The sequence below is a fragment of the Triturus cristatus genome, chromosome 8 (assembly GCF_964204655.1).
Source record: "Triturus cristatus chromosome 8, aTriCri1.1, whole genome shotgun sequence".
In the NCBI taxonomy this organism is placed as follows: Eukaryota; Metazoa; Chordata; class Amphibia; order Caudata; family Salamandridae; genus Triturus; species Triturus cristatus.
In genome coordinates, this window is record NC_140591.1 from 1,222,648,711 (window position 1) to 1,222,672,832 (window position 24,122).

At 41.1% G+C, this 24,122-nt stretch overlaps 1 protein-coding gene across 2 annotated transcripts in view; it reads left to right on the forward strand.

Annotated features, from left to right (window-relative positions):
• The first annotated feature begins 850 nt into the window (after positions 1 to 850).
• Positions 851 to 24,122, forward strand: part of TNFSF13B (TNF superfamily member 13b) — a 178,286-nt gene continuing 155,014 nt past the window's right edge. The window contains exons 1-2 of one of the 2 annotated variants that reach the window (XM_085622903.1): positions 851 to 1,236; positions 1,365 to 1,467. In XM_085622903.1, the coding sequence (XP_085479029.1) occupies positions 958 to 1,236; positions 1,365 to 1,467 (382 nt within the window). In that variant the 5' untranslated portion in view covers positions 851 to 957. The remainder of the gene's footprint in view (positions 1,237 to 1,364; positions 1,468 to 24,122) is intronic. The other variant, XM_085622904.1, reaches the window with a different exon arrangement.

Genomic DNA, 24,122 nt, shown 5'->3' on the forward strand with positions numbered 1-24,122 from the left:
GAATAATATGCTAGTTATTAACATAGTGCAAAAAGGATGAGACGTCAACATGTGAGACATTGGGCCTTATTTTGAGTGTGGCGGGGGACACTCGGTCATGAATGTGTTGGACACCTCCTCCGCCATATTAGAAGTGCATTACTGGCTTGTCACTAGCAGTGCGGGGTACGGGATACCCATTACGTTTTGACGGAGTATCCAGTCCTCCAAACAGTTCATAAGGTCTATAGTTTCTCCAGACATTGAATAATGTTAATAATATAAAGCTTATTATAGAGAAGCAGCAATTTATCTGAAAAAAGAATACTGGAAATTCGTTTTTCTGTCTTGATGTTCTCCTTTAAACGATTATATATTTCACGTATTTGAACGGATGTACCAATTTATAGTCAGAAGTAGCAGATTAAAAACCATTGGATATCTTCAAATTTCTTTTTTTTTAACTGGAAATCTGCAACCCATGCCAAAGGAGATTTTATTTGTGTCAGTGCTGAACATTTATTATGTGCAAAGCAAGGTACACGCAAAAAACGTATTAAAGTCACAGATGGCATGAGTAAAACACTTCAAATATATGAGGCGACTCTATCCTTTTCAAAGGAAAGGGAAGAAAAATACAGCTGGCAGAATGCCAACAGAAAACTGTTAACTTGAGAGAGAAACAAATAGAGACATGCAAATAAAACCGGCACGAGGGAAAGAAAGAACTAGCCACATGCGATAAAAATCGCGGCGGAAAAGACTCTGAGAGCGGTGAAATTCTCTGAAACGAGCTTCTAATAAATCCATCAAAGACCATATGACAGGAAATGACCTGTTTATTTTGGCAACCATATTGCACGTACTTACTGTAACGTACAGTAGTGAAACTGGCTTGCACCATGAATGGCAGACACCAGAAGCCTCAAGCAATGACACCGCGTCTCTTCTTTTAAAGGACATCTACGGAACGCTGAGATGAAACCCGGGGAATACCATATGCTCACCACCAACGCGGTACCAGCTCCGTCATATGAAAACAAACTCTTCTCAACAGCCTTTCTTATTGTAATAACCGCCATTTCTTCCAGCCTGGCAGCACTTTCTCTCTATCACGTCATAATAATGAAAGCAGAACTTGCACGTTTCCGACAGGAGCTTAAGTCTTACTCAACACCAGCGGCCACCTCTTACCCCCCGAGGGAGGGGGAGGAGAATTATGGTTCGATCGACCACTTGCCTGTAAAATCAATCCAGGTGAGCAGGCAATAAGTTCAGGTGTTTGCGCTGTGGAGTTGGTGCTCCGAGGAGTGCGTTTTGCCTTGTTTGTCTCTTTTGCATTTTCACTTGTTTTTATTTTCATTTACGATTGTGCCTCTCCTCAGCAGCGAAGTGGAGTTTCCTCTGACCAGGCGGACGGAAGTTTCGAAGATGGCCAACGAGTGAAAGTGAGGGCACCAAGATTTGCCCCAGCTGCCGAAGGGGAAGGTAAGTAACCACACAGGCTATGAAAATAAGGCTGAGATTGCCACTAATGTTCTTCCCTGGGCAAAAGGAAAATACCCTAAGAGGTAAAAGACAAATAAAATATGAGGAATCATTTTTACTATTATCATAAATGCTTTGGAATAAAATAAAGCAAATGTAATAATAGCATAATTAAACGATAATACGGTAAAACGTACGGCTGAGTAGTTGTGAAAAATTCAGTTAATTCTTAACAATATAAATAATGCAGTTTTGTACTTGTTTTGTATTTGTAAATCACTTTTTTTCGCGGACATGTTAGTTTTCTGAAGAAGCTGTTTCTTTCATGAATTGATTTGATTATATCACAACTCTTTTTCTTCAAGAATTGGGTTCTTTTCATGTATTTGTTCAAGTTTGTAAAGCATTATTTTTGACCTACCAAGGTCAACATTTTTATTTGAAAAGGCGGTTGATTTAAATTCGCTAAGAAAAAATTTGATTCCGAATTCCATCAGTTTTTTGGTGTGCTAAATTCACAGAGGCATAAAGAGAACAAATGTTCAACTCTTAAATCGTTCACAAAGTTTTAAGTGTGTTCAGGGACAGAGATGAAACACATTTATAAATTAGAGATGGCGCACAGGGCACTGTAACAAACGTGACGGATTTCCCGTGCAACTTATTACAAGTGCATTATATCCTATGGCACTTGTAATATATCCAGTAATATCACATTTCCCCTTGGGAAATCACCATACCACATACATATGCTTCACACACTTTTTCAAACACCCTGCAGCCTAATGCTGAACCATGAACTTTTTAAGCAAAACAATTACCACAAAAATGACAATATAAAACAATATAAAACAAGCATGGGCATAGCCAATAGGTCTCGCCTTTGGGACCTTATAAGTGTTTAGTTAGCACGTTTTCTGCAGGTAGACTTCACTCTAGTTCGATCACAAATCAACAAGAACACTTCAAACAGTGCTGATGGAGTAAAAACGATCAGTCATTACATATAAAATCTGCCTACCTTTTCGAAATCAAGAAACCTCAAGCAATATGGCTGCCCCTGGTACAAAAATGGTAACACATAGAAAGCGACGTAAAGAAAAAAGTGAGAGCAGTCTTAAGATGTTACAGAAAAGGGAGATCCCCCTTTCACACTTACTGACTCTGTGGCCTGGTGCTGCTGCACCTGCTGCACCCTTGATACCGACAGCCCTGACTCATTTCCAGCCCCTCTCACAATCTCCAGTCACTCACTCCTCCTAGCACACTCTCACTCCTTCACTCACTCCTTTGTACTCACTTTCACTTTTTCAAACACACTCAAAGTCAGATTCTCACACATTTCCACTCTCATTGACACTTGCAAACGTACTCACACAAACACTATCGCTCAATCCCATTCTCTTGTAGTCATTCATATACACACTTGAAAACACACTCACAAACCCCTACATACAAAAACAGAGACACGGCTAATATTTTACTTACCTTGCTTCCTTTGCAGCAGAGCAGGCATCTGGTGCTGGACACTGGAGCCAGCAAGCCATGATTCCAAAACCGGACCCAGCCAGAGCAGCAAGGGCAGGTCTGAAAAGGGAAAGATGCATCTTAATCCCTCTCCCAGCTTCTTAATAGGACTAGAAGCACAGCCCTATAAGAATCTGGGACAGAGCTGGGGATCCTGCCCCTCATGCTCTGTGTGGCTTCTCATTGACCTTAGGAATGCACTAATATGGGTCCTGAAAGCCACATTTTAGAAGAAATTCTGTGCTGCCTGAGGCATGCAGTATGCCTGCTAAATAACATATATTGTGCCCATGTGAGGGGATGCCCATCTACAGAGTATTGTTTTTTAACAACACTCTGTAGCTGGATCATGCCCCAGCCTCTCCTCCTCTGCCTGGCATCAGTAGCCAGAAGACAAAGCCCAGAGGGCTGACCGGCGCACTGGCAGTGTTTCATGAAAACAACAAAGTTGTGTTTTCATGAACACTAGTAAATTAAATAATACTCAGTGTCAGAACTCGGTGATGGAAGGTGCAGAATGTTGGGCCTCACAGGAGGCCTCCGCCTTGGAGCCTCTGACAAGTAGCTGCCACTGGTTTTCTACATCATTGTTTTTCTATTATGGTATCACATATTGTATTTTTAATGACATTTAAAATTTTAGTAAATTGGAGACGTGTCGTATTTGGTTTGTGGTACATGTTTACTGTCTGTACACTGTTCTTATGTACAACTAAATATGGGCATCAGCCGTTGGAGTATAGGGAGCAGGCAGGGCCACAAAGGGACTTGGCCAGTGTGCAGTAGGTATTGGACCACTGAGTAAAGGTACCTCCACACTCAGAAAGAGAGCTCAGTACTGTGAAGTCTGCTCTGTTTGCTGGCAGAATGCTATGAGGTTGTCAAATCCCCTGACCAATCGAAGATGTTCTCACGGTCAACAATGTGAAGATTATTAAAAACGTGTAAAAAATCTAGATGGGTGTGTGCGCTATTACAGACTGAAGCACTATGAAGGTTTTATTGTTGATACAGCAGGCTCACAGAATCAGTTCAGCTTTGAGTGGCTCCAAGTTTCTCTTTTTCAATTTGTAAGAATCCACAATGAGATTGCTGCAGAACTTCTCAATCACCAGTGTGAAGACTCTCTTCCCAGATAACAAAGTCCTAGTCGCAAACTGACAAAGTCAGCTACACTTTCTCTTAAGTTGAGACCCCCCTTGTGAATCTGTTCAGAGCTCTGAAGCTTTCAAGAAGTTCCTTGAGCAATCAAAAAAGTCTCATGACTTGTTATGTCAAATTGTTAGACTCTATTGAGTAGAGGGGCTGATATAAATTAGGGGCAGGTGGGTTCCATAGATAGGCTTGATAGTAGTTCTACCATCAAAGCAGCGACTGGAACATCCTCAGGAGACTTCAATAAGGTATATTTTGTCCAGCTTTGATGCTCGAGACATCTTTTCTTTGTTTATCATTTACAAATGTTTGGTCACCAATTTAGTAACATCAACTTACTGAACTTTCTAATCAAGTTATTTACTTGCAACAGGTGCGGTGTGCTGTTAATTGCCTGCCGCTGTTGTTTTGCTGCTTCTTCTTAACAAACTAGATCGTGGCTATGCCATCATTCATACTTTTTACTGGGTCTCAGTATCCGTAGATGGAAAAGATCAAGGAATCTCTCTGAACTGCTTGTTAAGTTTAAGAGCCCCAATGTAATACTTTTAAAAGTCCCTTCCAGGAACTGACCAGTATCCCCTTAGTTATTTTCTGGTTTTCTGACTGAGTTGTGCTTCAATGCTCTGCTTTTTGGGAAATACAGAGCTTTTATCTCCCCACCCGCAATCATTAATTTTCCAGACAATGGATCTCTATTCAGCCCAGCAGGTCGTGGCTGAGTTAAACACAATGTGGTCCCTGCAGCCAATCAAAATTCTCATGAGGATTGTCAGCAGTGATACTCCTGACTTGTCTCTAACAATAACAACAGGTGATTTAAGGCAATACACCTCAGTACATAAACCTCCCACATCAGCTAAGCAGGAATCTATGCTACAGCGGAAAACATGACGTGTTCCATCAGAACCAATCACCTGAGGCCTAATGGGCAGGAGGACCTTTTCCCTCCAATACCTCACGGAAAAACCTTTACGATGAATTACACCAAAGAGAGAAGGTCCTCCATTTAGAAAACTTTGATGAAACATCATTAGTAAGTTATCAGGTCTCTTCCATGGCCTGTTTTGCACTGTCATTGGTTGCCATAGGACTGCAAATATTGTATAAGTGTATTGATGATTATTCTACTTTCTTCCCATGCCCTTACCAATAAATTATTATTTTCATATAATATCCTAAAATGAAAACTGATGATATTTTTAGACGCAGAACATACTTTCTCAAGGCTCTAAAAGCTCAGTTTTTCAATGGAACAAGTTAACATTTCTAGTTCTCCCCCTATTTTTAGGAAAGGCAACTTTAAAAAATTTATAATGTCACACATTTGTGATGCTAATCACCCTCAATTATTGTTTAATCTATTAAGCATGTGACTTAACATCATGATTGTGAGAAATTGGGTTGTTGGTTGAGTGCGGTGTTAACCCTCACAAGGAGCAGCCACAATCCTTGTCATGGCACAAGTCATTCCTAAATAAACCTGTGTTCAACCCTCTGGTAGCATGACACAGAGTAGTCCGGCTTAACGTAGAAGCATTATGTAAAGCATTTGTGCAACACTTCAAACAGTAGTAAAGTGAGAACACCACACAAAAGGATCTCACATCAGATTTGTAAAATAGAACTTTCTTTAAAAAATAAAACAAGACCCAAACAACAAACATCCTATCAGTAGAACCAGTGTTGTGTAGTTCCTATAAATCTATATAGGATCTGCGCATTTAGACAACATAAACTGTAGGATCGGTGTCAATACTGATTCCAGACACCCCCACCGGATATGTTCGCCTGTATACCAGCTAGCTCACAGTACCATTAGGAACTCCTCTTACTAGGGAGCGAATAGTTTCTGGCAACTATCGAACATGACAACCCTGTCCCTTCAGGGATAGTGGAAACAGTACAGTACTTTTTGCTCATTCACTTGTGCTTAATTTGTCTTCGGGAGAGACACAGAATAAACAATGTTGGAAGTTTTTATCAATAAGCATTTATTGAACCAGCGTCATTCTAGCGTAAAATACGTGTGATGCAACAACCATATGACAGAAACAGATGTGTACTGGTATAAGCACCAACAGAGTTAATAGATGGTAGAATTCTACCATATTGCTAAAACAATGGATATATGCTGGCATACAAATACATGAGAGTAATAATGCTTACTCCTACGATGCTAACTCTAACTAGAGGTACCTAAATGTACCTAACATGTACATAGGTATATAGTCAAGAATCCCCTTAGGATAGAGTCAACCCCATTACCTGATGTGGGAGTGCGAAAGACCCCATCTTGGTCTCGAGAGAGACGCCATGCAAGGGATGTCAGACCACTGCGTGCTGGAGTGTCTGCGTGCAGGAACCTCAGCGTCTCGCATCAGTGTGTCAGCCTGGAGGTCTTTTTCCTCTGCCTGCCCCAGCAAAGATATGGTGCTTATATACCCAAAAGGTACCCTCAGGGCTTCTACCTTGCTGTGTCATGTCAGCCGAGGATGACGATGGTGATGAACCTTATACACCGTTATTATGCAGAAGATGGTAATCCTGCCGTGATTCTGAAAATCCTCATTCATAATAAAAGAGGTCATTTTTCGGGGAAACCACACGACATTCATGCAGCACCTAACTAGGTAAAGGGTCAGCACCAAAAACTGTTATGCAGTACAATGGCAGGGTAAATGTAGGTAAAAGGTGAGGAGACTACCCAAGCCTATATTGGGGTGCATTGTGATTCATAACACCAGAGATATGCAATTTTAAAGATTTGAGTGATAATAGCTTCAAAAAGCACAAAGTGTCAACTTTGGATATTTAACTGCACTGGATCAGGACAAAGTCCCAAATTCAGGTTGATTGAGATGAAACAAGGGATGGTTACAGAGACCAAGTTAGGCCCGCTGAACAATGTACCTTTAATCCGGGTTTGCAGAGTGTTGCAAGGATCCATGTCAAAGATGCGTTGCACAACCGAAGCAATGCGTCGGTTCAGAGATGTGGTGATGCTGCAATGTGAGGGCCTACCTCATCATTGAGGATCCTGTCAACGGGGTTTGTGATGCAAAGTCCGGCATTTAGGATGCGGCGTATAGTCGGGCTATGTGTCGGTTCGGAGGAGTTGCGAGGCTGCGATGTGAAGTCCGGCATTGTTGTCAGGGCTGCCGTTGATGAAGAAAGAGATGGCATGCATCACAGATGCATTGTGCAGTGGTGGTTCTGATGAGGCTATGAGTGTGATGAGGGTCTTTGCAATGGGTTCAATCCACACAGCAGCAGAGGTGCAGAAATTCTGCTCAGGTTTGCGGCACTCAGCAGGGGAGATGCATTGGTTCCACTGTATCTTCAGGTTGGCAGAGCACCTTAAGCCAACTGCAAGGGTCCAGGACTGGGGTGGCACCACTTTGCAGGGTAGAATCAAAGATGGCAGAGTTCAGGTGCAGATGCCACGTTATTGGAAGCCTGTTTTGTCTCTGCGGCTTCTGATCAGGAGGCCAGCCAACTAGTCTTTGATGTCACTCTGGGTTCTGAGTTCAAGCAATGCAGGTCCTTTCCTTCTCACCCAGGCAATAGGGCAGTAGGAAACAGGTCAGCAAGGCAGCACTCCTTCAGAGCAGCAGTCCAGCAGAGTGGCAGCCCTTGAAGCAGCACAGCAGTACTTCTTCCTGGCAGAGTATCTACAGGTCCAGAAGTGAACTAAAGAGTTGATACCTGAGGTGAATACTGTAGGAAAGCGGGGTTCTGTTGCAGTAACACCCCCCCCCCCTACTTGTAAGTCCCTTGTAAAAGGTAACCCTGGTATCAAGGCTTCTGAGGGCTGCAGCTTGTATTATGCCACCCTCGGAGACCCCTCACCTAACATCCACACACTGCCAGTGCAGGCTACATGTTTTGGTGCAGACCAAACTGAAGAGTCAACATGGCACCCATTCCTGTGTGCCATGCCCACCAACACCTCCTGTGGCATGGGTAGGTCTACCCTCTAGCGGGCCTTACAGCCCTAAAGCAGGGTGCACCATACCGAAGGCGAGGGCATAGCTGCATACACAATATGCCCCTACAGTGTCTGTGCCATTCACAGACATTCTAAGTGCAGTGAAGCCATTTTGGATACATGACCTGAGAGGTTGTCATTAAGAACTCCACAAATCCATGATGGCTTTATTGAAAACTGGGAAGTTTGGTACCATACTTATCAGCATAATAAACCCATACTGATACCAGTGTTGCATTTATTATAAAATGCACTCAGTGGGAATCTTAGAGATGCCCCTTGAAAAACGACTAACCTTTAGTGTATTGGCTGACTGGTCTCCACCAGCCAGTCCACACCAGACAGGTTTCTGACCTCATGAGGTGAGAGTCTTTGTGCTCTCGGAGGTCAGGAACAAAGCCTACTCTGGGTGGAGGTGCTTCACACCTCCCCCTGGCAGGAACAGCAACACTTGCGGGTGAGCCTCAAAGGCTCTCACCTTGTGATGTGCTGATTTGGGCAGCTCCAACTTGTAGAGATGCCCACCCCCTGTCCAGACCCCACTTTTGATGGCAGGACAGGTGGGGAAATTAGTAAGCAGAGTAAGAGTGTCCACCTCAGCCTGGCAAACTCCTAGGGTTGCCAGGAGCTGAGGTGAATCCCTCTCTTAAAAATTCTCCATCTTGAATTGGAGAAATAAGGCCCAATAGGAACAGGGATGTGCCCCTCTTTCTAAAGAAAGAGGGCACTCAAAGGGGGTAGTCACCCTAGGGTAAAGCAGCCATTGGCTATTGCCATTGGCTACTGCCCCCTGACCTCAGTAACACCCTTAAGTTTAGTATTTAAGGGCTCCCCTGAACCTTATTCTGCAGATTCGATGGATCAAAGAAGAAGACGGAAGAAGACCTATGTAAGGCCAGGAACTGAATCGCTGCAGACAAAACCTGGCAAGAACCCAGCTGCCTGTAGCCGGTTCAACAACTGGACCTGCTGTCCTTCTAGAAACCCTGCCAGGCCTCCAAGAAGCAGTGGAGACCTTCCAGCCTTCAACCATTCTCCAAGAATCTCCCCTTGGGCTAGAGGCTCTAGTACCCATTGTCTGCCGGTACAAGAACCGAAGTAGTTGAGGACTGACACTTGTGTAGACGCAATTCACTACTACAACAACAATCCCTAAAATCGCAGCGATAGAGGACTAACCCTTGTGTCAATGCAACACTGCCCTACCAGAAGGAAGCCCTGCAGCTGGAGGGCAGCCTCACCAAGACGGCCCGACATCAGAGGAACTCCTCCATCACCTGCGCATCTCCATATCCACGAACGCGACTGCTGGGCTGGTGGTGCCACTCTTTGACCGACAGTGACTCCCTGATGATGACCATAATGGTCCTGGCGTTGACAGCCTACTGATTCTCCTTCATCCCCATTGCTCTCCACTGACAGCGAGAGCAAATATCATTGCAGGTATCGACCGCTGCGGTGTAGACCCTGAACTCCGCACCTCTTCGGGCGCCCCAAGTCTCTGTTGACTATCCTGGGGTTCAGCGAACTTAGCAACCAGCCACCCAAAGGCAGTTGGCGGTGCTGGGCCTACCATAATCTGACCCTTGCCCAGGACCAGTCTAAAATCCTGAAGACTGGAAAAGTAAGTTGGGTACTTACCTGCAAATGCATAATCCTGTTTTCATTCCTTAGGACTGTATTGCATTCTAGTGAATGCCTACAACTGTCTATCTTTTACCAGTACAAAATGTAACTGTTCCGCATTGACAATATCAAAGTATTTCCAAGACAGTAAAGTATTTCTATTGCCGGTAACTAAAAGTATTACTTACCAGTAACTGAGTGCAAATTGGTCCCTAAAATAAAGTAAGTAATATGCTTGCAAAACCTTGGTCTGGAGTTAGTCATTGAGTATATGTTCCTGTCTTGTATGAGTGTGTACTGCAAATGCATTCACACTACCCTCTGATAAACCTAACTGCTCAGGCCAGCTACCACTTAATTGAGAGTAAGGTATTATCTACTTTAACCCCTGCCATACCTTTGGGCACTCACTGGACTCTGTGCACACTCTACTTCTTTTTGGTATAGTATATACAGAGCCGGCCTCCTATAAGTATTTATACTCAGTTGTGCCGTTGAAGTGGGGAGAAGCTTCTAGAGGCATGGCTTTGAAGCGCGCAGGTGCCCTGCCTTCCTCGCCCTGGCTCCAGACTAACTACAGGGGATATGCAGCTCTTTGAGGGGAGACAGGATACAGCCCATGCAAGTCTTAGTGGTGCTGGGCCCAACTTCTCCCTTCCATCATGCCAGTGATGGTCAATCCAGTCTCCCCATTGTGTGTGGCTGTCTAGGAGGAGTAAAAAAGCCCAACTATCACCCACACCCAGTCATGTGACCAGAAACAGGCTTCAGGCACTACATGGCTAAGGCAATAAAATGGCAACTTTCTAAAAGTGGCATTTTCAAAATTGTGATTTCAAAAATTCATCATAAGTTAGGATATTAAATTCCAATTCCAGAGACACCAAACATAAATTGCTTACCTGTCCCTATTTGAACATTACACTTATAAAAGGTAATAAAATAATTCCAATGTTATCCTGTGAGAGAGGTAGGCCTTGCAGTGGTGAAAAATGAATATAAGAGTTTTTTTACAACTAGGACATGTAAAACTTAAAAGTACATGTCCTAAGTTTTAAATACATTGCACCCTGTCTAGTGTCTACCTTTAGGGGTGACTTATATGTACTAAAAAGAAAGGTTTGTGCCTGGCAAAAGATTTACTTTGCAAGGTTGAAATGGCAGTTTAGAGCAGCACACACACAAGCTGCAAAGGCAGGCCTGGGACATGGTATAGGTCTACTTAAGTGGGTGGCACACTCAGTGCTGAGGGCCAACTAGTAGCAGTTATTTTACAGACTCTGGGCATATGTAGCACCACATTACTAGAGACTTACAAGTACATTAAATATACCAGTTGGGTATAAGCAAATCTAACAGTTTTAAGGACAGAGCATAAGCACTTTAGCACTGGTTAGCAGTGGTAAAGTGTGCAGAGTTGTAAGGCCAAAAAATGGAGGTCTGAAGGCAAAAAGTTAGGGGTTGGACCACAGCAAGAATGTCAGGTCAAACAATGATTAAATAAGGTTGCACATTTTTGTACCTAAATGAGAAAATAAATCCTCCTCATATTTTACATAAAACCAATAATAGTTGTAATTATTTAAACTGTAATGATTAAGCCCACTACATCTACCAATTTGTCTTAGTCACATAGTCATATAATTTATTATCATATGCCTGCTTGCATTATATCTATGAACTGGATCGCATACACAGTTTTGTGTCATCAGTGTTCAAATTTCTCAATAATATTAGGCATATCATGTAAATAGTTTTGTGTTGACTGAATATATGTAAAGCTGTTGCCTGTATTAATATTTGCAAAATGGTATTCTGTAACATCTCAGTGGTAAAAGGAAAAATAAGTCTCTAATCTAATTTACTATTCTTTTTTATTTATATTTGTGTAATGATTGATATATGTTTTCTTTTATACTCTTCCACTATAATCACTGTTTTCATAATATTTTTGTTTTCAATTTAAATTTACTCTGTCCAATAAATGTCTTGTTCACTCGACCAGTAAAACCTATTTCCTGTTAGCAACGGGTTTATAAGATAAGAAGAGAGATATTAAAAACAGTAATTGCATGCTAACCACAGAGCGTGACTCACACCTGCAAAGCAACCGCTTACTGACCAGCCACTCAAACACAGTAAGTGCATGTTTCCTTCATACGAATTGCATCCAAAAATAAAGAGAGTGAATGCTAGTGGGTGCGATCCAGCTATGCACTGCAAATCTGAAGAAGACAACACCCAACACACACATCCACCCCATTAGGGCAGTGTGACTGTTGGAGCCACAGCTGACTCCGAGTTGGGGGGGCACTGTATTTAGAAATAAATAATCGGTTTAAGAGCACCTGCTGCAGACTTCCTTGTGTGTTCAGCAGTTTTTAGGCAACAATAAAAATGTCAAGGTACCTTTGGTGTAGTTCCTGCTGGAGATAGATTAGAGTTTTGTCTAGTGGCAGTTTTGACTTATCATAAATTAGCCCGGAGGGGTAATATGCCTGCTGCAAAGAATGTGTATCATGCAGTATTTTATGTGGATAGCTCAGTACTAGGTTACTCCTTATGTCATAGAGATCCTTTTATTACTTGCAGTTCAAAAGCTACGTTCTAACTATAGTATAGTGACATATGAACTGCCATCAGAGAGCTGCATGCAAACTGCAAAGTATAGATGGGAATGTTATGATTTTTCCCTGGTTTTCAATTATCTTAATGTTGCTAAAATGGGTTTGTTTGGGTAGAAATATATTCTTATTAGTGAAACCAACCCCAGCCATTGTGGTACATTTTAAATCCTCAGTCTGTGCTTCTCCAAACCAAACACTTTTAACATATTTGGCCTATGTATGGATGACATGTGATTCCTACACTTTGTAAACCTCATTGTTTTGTGCAACAATTTGTATACATTGTTTTACACACTTATGATTCATTGTCTCAGTATGTTATGTGTGTGATATAAAGTGCTCTTACACTCTACACTGCTATGAGTAGTGCTTTTAAGCAAATACAATGCTTGTGAGAGAGGCACTATGGAGGAATGAGGTCACTGTTGAAAGGTGGTAGTGAGGGAATCTGTAGAGAAAGAGATCATGGGGGCAAAAGCAATTGTTTCACCTGGTACCACCAGTGCTAAAGCTGGCCCTGTGCGTGCGCGCGCACACACACACACACACACAACCACACACACACACACACACACACACACACACACACACACACACACACACACACACCTCTCTCGCACTCTCTCTCTCTCTTTCTCTCCCCCTCTCTTCCTCAATTGTTGTGCATACAATAACTAAACAATCAGACCTTGGTCCTCAGATTATTCACATGAAATGTGGTAACGTGACTCATCTGTTGAAGTTCAAATGAATAATACCATAAAATGGTAGAGGAAAAAAGACATACATCTCAAACCTTGACGAAACCAGCAGCCACAAAACAATAGAAATTTCATGCAGGGTATGTATTGCCTCAAAATATTACCTCAAAATTTTCCGCAAACTCATCATCTATATATCTCATCCACATGATGGTTTTATTCACATATTGATCATTTTGTGGTTGCCAGGCCAGTTTTTGTTCCCGCCATCCCATCGTTAAACAGGCGTAGCTTGTTTAACGCACACAACTCCTTCCCTTTCTCTCTATCTCCCTCTATCTCTCTTGCTCTCTTTTTTTCTCTCTCTTTCTCTCCACATCTCTTCCTCATTTTTTGTGCATACAATAACTAAACAATCAGTCCTTGGCCCTCAGATTATTCATATGAAGTGTGTTAACGTGACTCATCTGTTGAAGTACAAATAAATAATACCATAAAATGGTCGATGAGAAAAGACATATATCTCAAACCGTGAGGCAACCAGCAGCCACAAAACAATAGGAATTTCATGCAGGGCATCTCTTAACTTACTTTTCAGTGCTCATACTTAAACTGTCAAAATATGCATAGCATTTCAGACTTATGACGCATTATATTACCCCAACATTCAGTTTATGTTTTCCCAGAAAACAGTCAGTCACCTCTATGCATGACACCTTCTTGATGAAATATCTCCTTCTATGAATTTTCTCTTTGTCTGTCAGTCTTTCCTCTTACATTCCAAGAAAGTCCATATATATATATATATATATATATAGATATATTTTCCGCAAATGTGGTCCAAACTGCGGCGCGCTCTTGCTGCTGGTGCGACATGTGGGGGTAAGGACCACAAACCCCTTAAAAATACATTAGCAATGGAGAAGAAATGTCGCACTCCCAGGAGTTCAGTGACAGCAGTTCTTTATTAAAGACATCAGCTTCATTTCCGTTTAAGTAACAGAGCCCCATGATGCATTTCGACTTCCGTCTTCTTCTGATGGTAATTGCTCACAGCTGATGCACACGTGCTTTAAAGTCTTTTTGCAGAACATTTTGGTAATTGTAGTTTGCGCTCAGTGCGTTTCAAAAAATGCCCCATTCATAATTTAAAAATGATTATTTTGCTTACTCCTGGGCCCGTTCTCCCGTCTCATGTCCAGGGCCGCATCGGTGCTTTCAAACCAAAGGAAGTGGCCTCATCTGTATGATGAGGCTGTCCTTTTAAAACAAAGACTCGCTAGGCAGAATTTGGAGTCAAAGACACTCCGGTCCGATAGTCTCCAAGTGCTGGGTGCACTCTGCTGGAGATTGGTATCTCCCCGTCCACTTTGTAAGTATTTCAGGCACTGGGCGCTGCCGTCTGTCAAGTGTATTTTCCGCAAATGTGGTCCAAACTGCGGCGCGCTCTTGCTGCTGGTGCGACATGTGGGGGTAAGGACCACAAACCCCTTAAAAATACATTAGCAATGGAGAAGAAATGTCGCACTCCCAGGAGTTCAGTGACAGCAGTTCTTTATTAAAGACATCAGCTTCATTTCCGTTTAAGTAACAGAGCCCCATGATGCATTTCGACTTCCGTCTTCTTCTGATGGTAATTGCTCACAGCTGATGCACACGTTGTGCTTTAAAGTCTTTTTGCAGAACATTTTGGTAATTGTAGTTTGCGCTCAGTGCGTTTCAAAAAATGCCCCATTCATAATTTAAAAATGATTATTTTGCTTACTCCTGGGCCCGTTCTCCCGTCTCATGTCCAGGGCCGCATCGGTGCTTTCAAACCAAAGGAAGTGGCCTCATCTGTATGATGAGGCTGTCCTTTTAAAACAAAGACTCGCTAGGCAGAATTTGGAGTCAAAGACACTCCGGTCCGATAGTCTCCAAGTGCTGGGTGCACTCTGCTGGAGATTGGTATCTCCCCGTCCACTTTGTAAGTATTTCAGGCACTGGGCGCTGCCGTCTGTCAAGTGTATTTTCCGCAAATGTGGTCCAAACTGCGGCGCGCTCTTGCTGCTGGTGCGACATGTGGGGGTAAGGACCACAAACCCCTTAAAAATACATTAGCAATGGAGAAGAAATGTCGCACTCCCAGGAGTTCAGTGACAGCAGTTCTTTATTAAAGACATCAGCTTCATTTCCGTTTAAGTAACAGAGCCCCATCATACATTTCGACTTCCGTCTTCTTCTGATGGTAATTGCTCACAGCTGATGCACACGTTGTGCTTTAAAGTCTTTTTGCAGAGCATTTTGGTAATTGTAGTTTGCGCTCAGTGCGTTTCAAAAAATGCCCCATTCATAATTTAAAAATTATTATTTTGCTTACTCCTGGGCCCGTTCTCCCGTCTCATGTCCAGGGCCGCATCGGTGCTTTCAAACCAAAGGAAGTGGCCTCATCTGTATGATGAGGCTGTCCTTTTAAAACAAAGACTCGCTAGGCAGAATTTGGAGAATTCTCCATTGCTAATGTATTTCTAAGGTGTTTGTGGTCCTTACCCCCACATGTCGCACCAGCAGCAAGAGCGCGCCGCAGTTTGGACCACATTTGCGGAAAATACACTTGACAGACGGCAGCGCCCAGTGCCTGAAATACTTACAAAGTGGACAGGGAGATACCAATCTCCAGCAGAGTGCACCCAGCACTTGGAGACTATCGGACCGGAGTGTCTTTGACTCCAAATTCTGCCTAGCGAGTCTTTGTTTTAAAAGGACAGCCTCATCATACAGATGAGGCCACTTCCTTTGGTTTGAAAGCACCGATGCGGCCCTGGACATGAGACGGGAGAACGGGCCCAGGAGTAAGCAAAATAATCATTTTTAAATTATGAATGGGGCATTTTTTGAAACGCACTGAGCGCAAACTACAATTACCAAAATGCTCTGCAAAAAGACTTTAAAGCACAACGTGTGCATGAGCTGTGAGCAATTACCATCAGAAGAAGACGGAAGTCGAAATGCATCATGGGGCTCTGTTACTTAAACGGAAATGAAGCTGATGTCTTTAATAAAGAACTGCTGTCACTGAACTCCTGGGAGTGCGACATTTCTTCTCCATTGCTAATGTATATATAGATATATATATTCTTTAAATCCTTTGTTTTTGTGTGTTCCCTTTCAGCATGGAACAAGCAGGAACGGACTCCACTTTTGCTTGTGCATAACATTTATATCAGCACTCCGCCATTACGCGTTTCGGCCTTTGCAGGCCTTGATCACACATGACGCGGCTATGGAAACATTCTCATTTTTAAAGTGACAAGTGCATGGTAAATACTGAAGACAGACTTGCTTCCAATTTCAAAATATTTCTACAAATAGCAGTATCTTAGTAATTTTATCTTGCTTAATGCGCATAATTGCTTACACAGTATGCAATGCTCACATTTAAGTGTTAATAAATTTCTGAATAGATAATACAGTACATACAATTGTAAACATGGTGGATTAAAACTGATAATCTTAACAGCTAATACTGCGTTTTCCACCATATTGCATTTCTTCTCATGATTATTTTACCACCAGCTAGAATATGGATTACTTTATTAATCATATTGTGGTAGTTACATACTACTGCCCAACTGGGCCTACTTTGCTGCTATTTCAAAAGTGCATATATTAAAGTGCTTGTGCAAAGAAAAAACCACCCTCAGTACCACCGTCCTAATATATAAGGAACCACATGTTCCTGATTAAAAGAAAAAGCAGAGAAAAGAAAGGGAAGAAAAAGTGCATATGCACAGTTCTAAAATGCATTATATGCATAGGTGTCTATAGGGTACTTGGTCATGATTTTCACTAACGCTGGGTACTTATGGGGACTCTTATACAAAAGTATGCCAAACATTGGTATCTTATAGCCCATATGGGCACGTATATAGATCCTCACTAGCGTTTAGCCCTTGTGGGCTTTTGGTGTCGAGCTCTAGTATGTACCTGGTCTCTAGTCGTCTCAGTGTAGCCTCTCTATTGCCACGTCTGATGCATGGAACTGAGTCTACCACGCAATATTTGAGATGTTCTAAACTGTTTCTGTGTGCCTCTTTGAAATGGTGAGCCACCGGGTATGTTGAGTCAGAGTTAGTGATTGCTCTTATGTGCTGTAGAACTCTCTTGTGAACTTGTAGTTTTGTACTACCTACATATCATAGTTCACAAGAGCATTCCAGCACATATACCGTATGGTTGGTTTTGCATGTTAAGAGTTTTTGAATCTTGATCGTCTGGTCCTTAAAGGGTGTTAGATATGAGGTTTTGTTTTCGCCAAACCTACATGCACGGCATGTGGTACATCTTATAAATCCCTTTGTGTCAACAAGTTGGCTTTGGTTATAATTTCAGGGCTGCTGCTGACTAGGGAGTCAGTCATGGAGATCGCCTTCCTAAACTTTATGAATGTTTTTTTTGGTAACCTCTCTCTTATTATGGGATCGCTTAGGACAATAGGCCAGTTCTTCTTGATTATGCTACATAGGCTACTTTTCTGTGAATTGTATGTTAAAATTAACCTTGTATTGACCTTTTCTTTTGTTGCATGATCTGTTTCTGAAGGCCTAGACTTACTATGTGATGTTTTAAATAGTAAGTCTGCTCTACAAAGATCCTGTGTTTTCTTAATGGCTGTGTTGATTGTACTTTCTGAGTAGCCCCTAGCCAAGAACCTTTCTTTACTTTCTGATTGTGCGTTTTTTTAGTCTGCATCTCTACTGCATATTCTTCTCACCCTAAGCATTTCTCCATATGGACTGCTTTGTATAGTGTGTTTAGGGTGGAAGCTTGATGCATGCAAGATGGTGTTGCCTGCTGTCTGTTTGTGATGTAATTTGGTTTCTAATTGGTTATTAACTATAAATACCTCTACATCTAGAAAGCAAACTGATGTATTACTGATGTCTGATGTGAAGTGTAGGTTAATGTTGTTGACATTAATCTGCAAGATAAAATTTGTTGCACTTTCCTTACTACCCTGACAAATTACGAAAAGGTCATCGATATATCTTATCCATTTGACATCATGCTTGTCAAGTGTTTCTTTATAGGTGGTGTTAAGGATCATTTCTTCCCACCACTCCATGTGGAGGCAGGCGTAACTCTGTGAAAAGCTAGCCCCCATCGCCACGCCTGTATTCTGTTGGAATATTTGTTGCTGAAACATGAAAAAGTTATTTTCTAGGCAAAATTTGGTCATGTTGATTAACAGTTTGTTGTGTTGGTATAGACCAATTGCCCAAGTGCCTAGAAAAAAGGTTCCAAGGCTCTAATGCCATCCTTATGATGTATACTAGTATACAGTGCAGTCACATCTAGAGTCATTAATAAGTAGTCCTCTTCCCATTTGCAGTCATAGATGTGTCTCAGGAAGTCGCTTGTGTCCTGTATGTAGGATGGTAGGGAACGCACATGTTCTTGCAAAAAGGAGTCAATATAGTGAGATGTATTTTCCAAAAGGCTTTTTTGCACTGAGATGATGGGTCTCCCCGGTGGCTTGGCAGGGTCTTTATGTACCTTTGGGATGAAATAGATTACAGGAATTGTAGGGTGATCATTTTTTTAAAACCTGTATTCGTTTTGATTTAGGAGTCCTGCGCTTTTCCAGGCAAGTAGCTTCAAATAGAAATAATTTCTGGTGACATTGGTGATTTGGCTGTTGCTTCTTTTATAGCAATCACGATCGTTTAATTGCTTCATCGATCCCTCCATATATTGTGTCTTAGGCCATATTACTATATTTCCGCCTTTGTCGGAATTCCTTATGACAATTTGATCATTATGTTGCAGTTTCCTTATTAATTGGTGATATTTATACTTTTGTGGACTCTGATGTTTTTGAGTTCTTTGTGTTGATGGTTGAGTTTCTTTATTTGCGCCGTTACCTGTTCATTAAAGATATCAATGGCATTGCGTGGCTTAATAGGCTGAAATGTAGATTTTGGTTTAAAGCCTGTATTGATGGTATCAAAAACATTTATTTGTTGTTGTTCCATTGCCTTCTGGGTAGATGTTGGCTGATCTTGTGTTGTATGTTCATTTTGTAGTGCTTGCAGGTCTTTAAACAATTGCACGTCTGATGCTGTCATAATATTGGGGATAGTCAAAGGGACTTCCTCTGTTGTTGTTGTTCATTGTCAACTTGCGGATGAACTTGTAGATATCTATTCTCATTTGAGAGTAGTTAAAATTGCTCTCCGGGCAAAATGACAGCCCCAGAGAGAGTAATTGTATTTCTGTTTATTGAGGGTCATCTGAAAGAAGTTAATTATGGTGTTGGTGTTTAAGGAGGATTGGTTTACTTGCGCTTCCCGGTTTTGTTGGCCGCTTTCTTGTTTACTCTCGTTTTCTTGTTTGCGCCGTTGCCGCCATCTTTCTCTCCAACTTGTGTTCCTCCTTTGTCTTGTCTGAAATGTCTTCAATTTTTCATTTAAATATAAAATATGTCAATGCAGCACTGTATTGTCCTGATGGTGTATATTTTTCAACTATGGAGACCATATTTTCATTCAAACCTAAATAATTGACTTAACAAACATATATAAAATATGTTGTGAAAAAAACAAAAGCTCTTTTAAGAGTCAACCTTTATAATGCAATTTTGTTCACCTATGTATATTTATTTAGATTTCAATAACTACAGCGGTACTATTGAGACACTTTTAAATGTATACATCAATGAAAATACTTTTCTCTAACTCTACAGACTTTGCTCAACTGCCTAATTTCTACCTATATATTGATAAATGTGTAATAAGCTATATTTGATGGTAACAGAAGAAAGACAAAAAGTGTGTTCTAAACAATATGGCTGCCTTTTTATTTTGCAAGGACTTTGATTAACCTATGATAGTGTGTTTTGTCATTGCCATGTTCCTCAGTATGCCCTGAAAGTACCGCGGTAAACGTGGGCCAATATATTGCTACATTTTTCTCCCTTATTACTTAAAAGCAACTGAACAAATTCAGAGGAAATAACAAAAGGGGACTTTGTCTTCTGTGGTGTTTGTTTTGTCATCCAAAGGCAGAGGAGGACGTTTTGCCTGAAGGGCACCTAAATACATGGAGTGATTGCAAATTATTGTTTCAGACACATAAAATAGTGGATGTGCATGTCAAATCTGGCAGCTTCTGCCTGGGTTTCTTTGTGCAAAAGAAATAACAAAAGCACCCTGTCCACACCATCATCTAAAATGCTGCCAAATTGCATGTAATTCTGTTCAGCCATTTTGTCACAACAGCTGTTTAAAAAGTCTTTGGAAAATCCATTGGTGGGAAAACATGCTTTGGGACCCACCTTTTATCTTTGCAACCTCTTAGCTAATCAACTAATCACCACAAATATATTTCTATATCTCAAGCAAAGATACTCAGAAGAAAACAAGCCTCTGCAACCTGTTTCGGCCTTCCCAACCTTGTTCATGTATATAAACACACACACACACACACACACACACATTCATATATATATATAAAATATATGCGTCTGTGTGTTTATATTTAGATAAATATATATATATATATGTGTGTGTGTTTATGTGCAGGCCGAAACACGTTGCAGAGGCTCTAGTGTATTTGCCACATGTACATAGCTAGTATTTTAGTGTTCAAACTAACACTGATATGCTGAACATTTTGTTATTTTGCTGTGACATGCAATATTGAGTGTATTTCCTTACACTATATACATTCAAAGATGGCTGACACAGTTTCTATGTTTTGTTGCCATTCTGAAATCCAGTCTGTTGTTTATGTATTACAAACACATGAGACTTTTCCACTGGTATTTAATGTGTGTGTATCACAGCGACCCCCATGCGTGCTCAAGGCTGTTGGCCGATACACATTGCGGGGGCTAGAGCACCATAAATAAATCCCTTATTCACTCCATCCTGAGTGCACATGACTTGTTTTCTTCTGCGTATCTTTGCTTGAGCTATATATATATATATATATATGTGTATATATATATATATATATATCGATAGATAGATAGATAGATAGATAGAGATAGATAGATAATTTTGAATTAATCATATTTTTTTTCCTTTTCCGGGGCAACCCCCCAAACCCCCCTTTAAAAAAAGGTATGCATACTTTTTCTCTATTGGGCAGAAACTCTCAAACCTCACTTTATTTTCTTACTGTTAACACCTTTTACCTCTACCCATCCCTAATCCCCTAAACTACCTTTACCTGCCTATACCCCTACCCATCTCTAAACCCTAAAAAATACCTTTACTACCCAATACCCCTACATACCCCTAAACCATAAAATACTCTTATCACCTTAAACCCATTCCTACCCAGATACCCTAAAAATACCCCTACCCTTATGTCCATACCCATCCAAGCATCTAACCTGAGGCAGTCTAAAATTATTTCCTTTGTAAATTCTGTCCCTGTTTTACTTCATATATTGTGCCAAAGGATAATGTGCCTGATAAATAGGTCATCCTCTAAAAAAGGAACTGCCACTTACTTATGTGTTATGTACGTTGAACTTGATTTTGGGACGGCCAATAATCGAGCCAAGAACAAATTTTCTAATTTCTGCAGCTTAGCACAGTTTGTATAACCCCATAGAGCAGATTCATAGCCAGAGCTTGGTAGGCATTAACTTTTGTACAGCGTCAGCATGTCTCTGATCGTGTTTTGGCCTATTTTAATGGAAAACCTAAAAATTGATTCTATTGATTCTATCACTCTTAAAAATGTCATTTTAGAAACATTTTTTTGGCTTTCCCAGGACCCCGATTCAGTCAACTAAATACCCAAGTATGTAAATATTTGTGTCTCCCCTAGCCTCTCCCCCTTTATATGATGTATCCTTGTTTTTACTCTTCTTTTCCAGCTTCCACGGTGACGGTTTTCTTCATAAATTTAACAAAGTTATCTATCAGAAGCTATAGCCCATTAATATATATATTACACCGCAGTTGTGCTCCTTCTGCTCCCACACACCCATTGCTGCAACGACGTAGCCCACCAGACAATATCCTTCCAAGTTTAAACCAAGTAAGCGCACACTCAGGGGATCGTTGCTTAAGCCCCAGATGTTATTTCCAGTAACATGTTTCACCTGCCACGCACTCTTGTTCACACACTGAATTTTTGCAAATCCACACAGTTACATACAAAGGATTCAACATGGAGAAAGGACAGTTCATGTTTGAATACCCAATGTCAGCATAACTATAGTTTCCATTTTGTAATGTGTAACCCTATGTTTGCGCCGAGTGGTCAAATATCGAATGTGAAGTCCCACTTGTCACTTGCAGTCATATATGTTTCAATATGCAGCAAAATATTTGCTGCTGGGGACACAAAAGAACTACATTGCATGGTCATACATGACATAGTGTCATACTGGCTTCTTGTAAGCAGTGAAAATAAATATGATCAGGATCTAATTATGAAAATCAGGTATTTTGTTTCCTGAAAAACTATGTATGTTGCCGATAATTCGGCCCATCTTGCTGATACAGCCAGCACCTTAGGTCCAGGATAAAAAAAGAGAGAAGAAAGGGTAGGAAGGAATATGATCATGTCTTTCCACATCCTGATGGTATTAATGCTTGTGTTTGCGCACCAAGTGGTACAAGAGTGAGGGATGAGGCAGACATCCTGCTTGTCAAAAGAAGTTCAGTATGTTGTTATTGTTAACAACGTCTAACTATGTGAGAAATCCCCTGTATTTATGGATTCTTTTTACTAGCCCCAAATTCCACAATTTTGTTTGGGTTCACCTTGTGACACATATACCACATAATAACAAAAACTATACATCAAGAATTAAAGCAAAATAATCAAATAATTCCTATCTGAGCTGTGTTCTCTACCACAGAGACGTGATATTGAAGAAAAGGGCGGGAACCTCTGTCAGCATCTCCATCCAAGAGCAGGCCCCTTCCTTTCCTCTTGTTATGTAAAAATCAAATTATAGACAGTATTAGATTAAAATCATCTACTTAATACTTAATCAAGGTGAAAATACCGACTACTTGTTTCTTACAATTTTTTTTATATATACAGTTTGTGTATATATATATCACATACAGAGAGAAATGTCCTCTTAGGCAAAAAATCTTCTATGGAGTTAATTCTCATGTAGGTGAATTTCTAACTCCTTATCCAAGTTATGGCCACCTGGATATTTGGTCTGTAAGTCCAGGATGTGCCATGATTCCCACTTTCTCAATTGAAGGACCATATTGCCATCCCTAGGGTTCAGTTGTACTTTCTCTATTGCAAAGTATTTCAGCAGAGAGCTATTAGACAGATGGTATTCTTCAAAATGCCTGGCCACAGGGTAGTGTTTATCTCTGTTGTTGATGGCTCTCATGTGTTCAAGCACTCTCTTCTTAGATGTCAATGTGGTGCTGCCTATGTATCAAAACTTACATGGGCACTCTAGTACGTAAATCACAAAAGGTGGAGCTACATTTAAAAAATGTGGTAATGGTTTTCTTGTTTCTCGGGGTATCATACGTTTTTTTCATGTAGCTTTTCCTGCACATCTTGCAATGGCCACATGGAAAAAACCCTGTTGGCTGTGTTGTGTTCCTGATTGCCTGTTGGTGATATCACCCTTAACTAGAATGTCCTTCAGACTTCTCCCTTTCCTGTAAGTGACCATGGGACGTGTTGGTAAACTACATCCTATAACAGGGGCACTTGCTAAGATATTTAAGTTTTGTGTCAGTATTTTGAAGATTTTTTCAGATTCTGTGTTGTATGTGAGAATCACTCTTGTGGTCTTTTCCTCCTGTTCTTTCTCAGTTGTCACTGTTTTTCTTTTAATGTCTGGTCTCTTGTGATTTTGTTTGCTTGTAATAACTGCTCTCTTCAAGACCCGCATGGGGTAGCCCCGTTCTCTGAACCTTCCAATCATATTGGCATGTTCAGCGAGGTAGGCCCCCTCTGTACTGCAGTTTCTCCTTGCTCTCAGCAATTCACTGTATGGAATATTCCATTTTAAAGTTTCAGGGTGACTGCTGAGAGCATTTA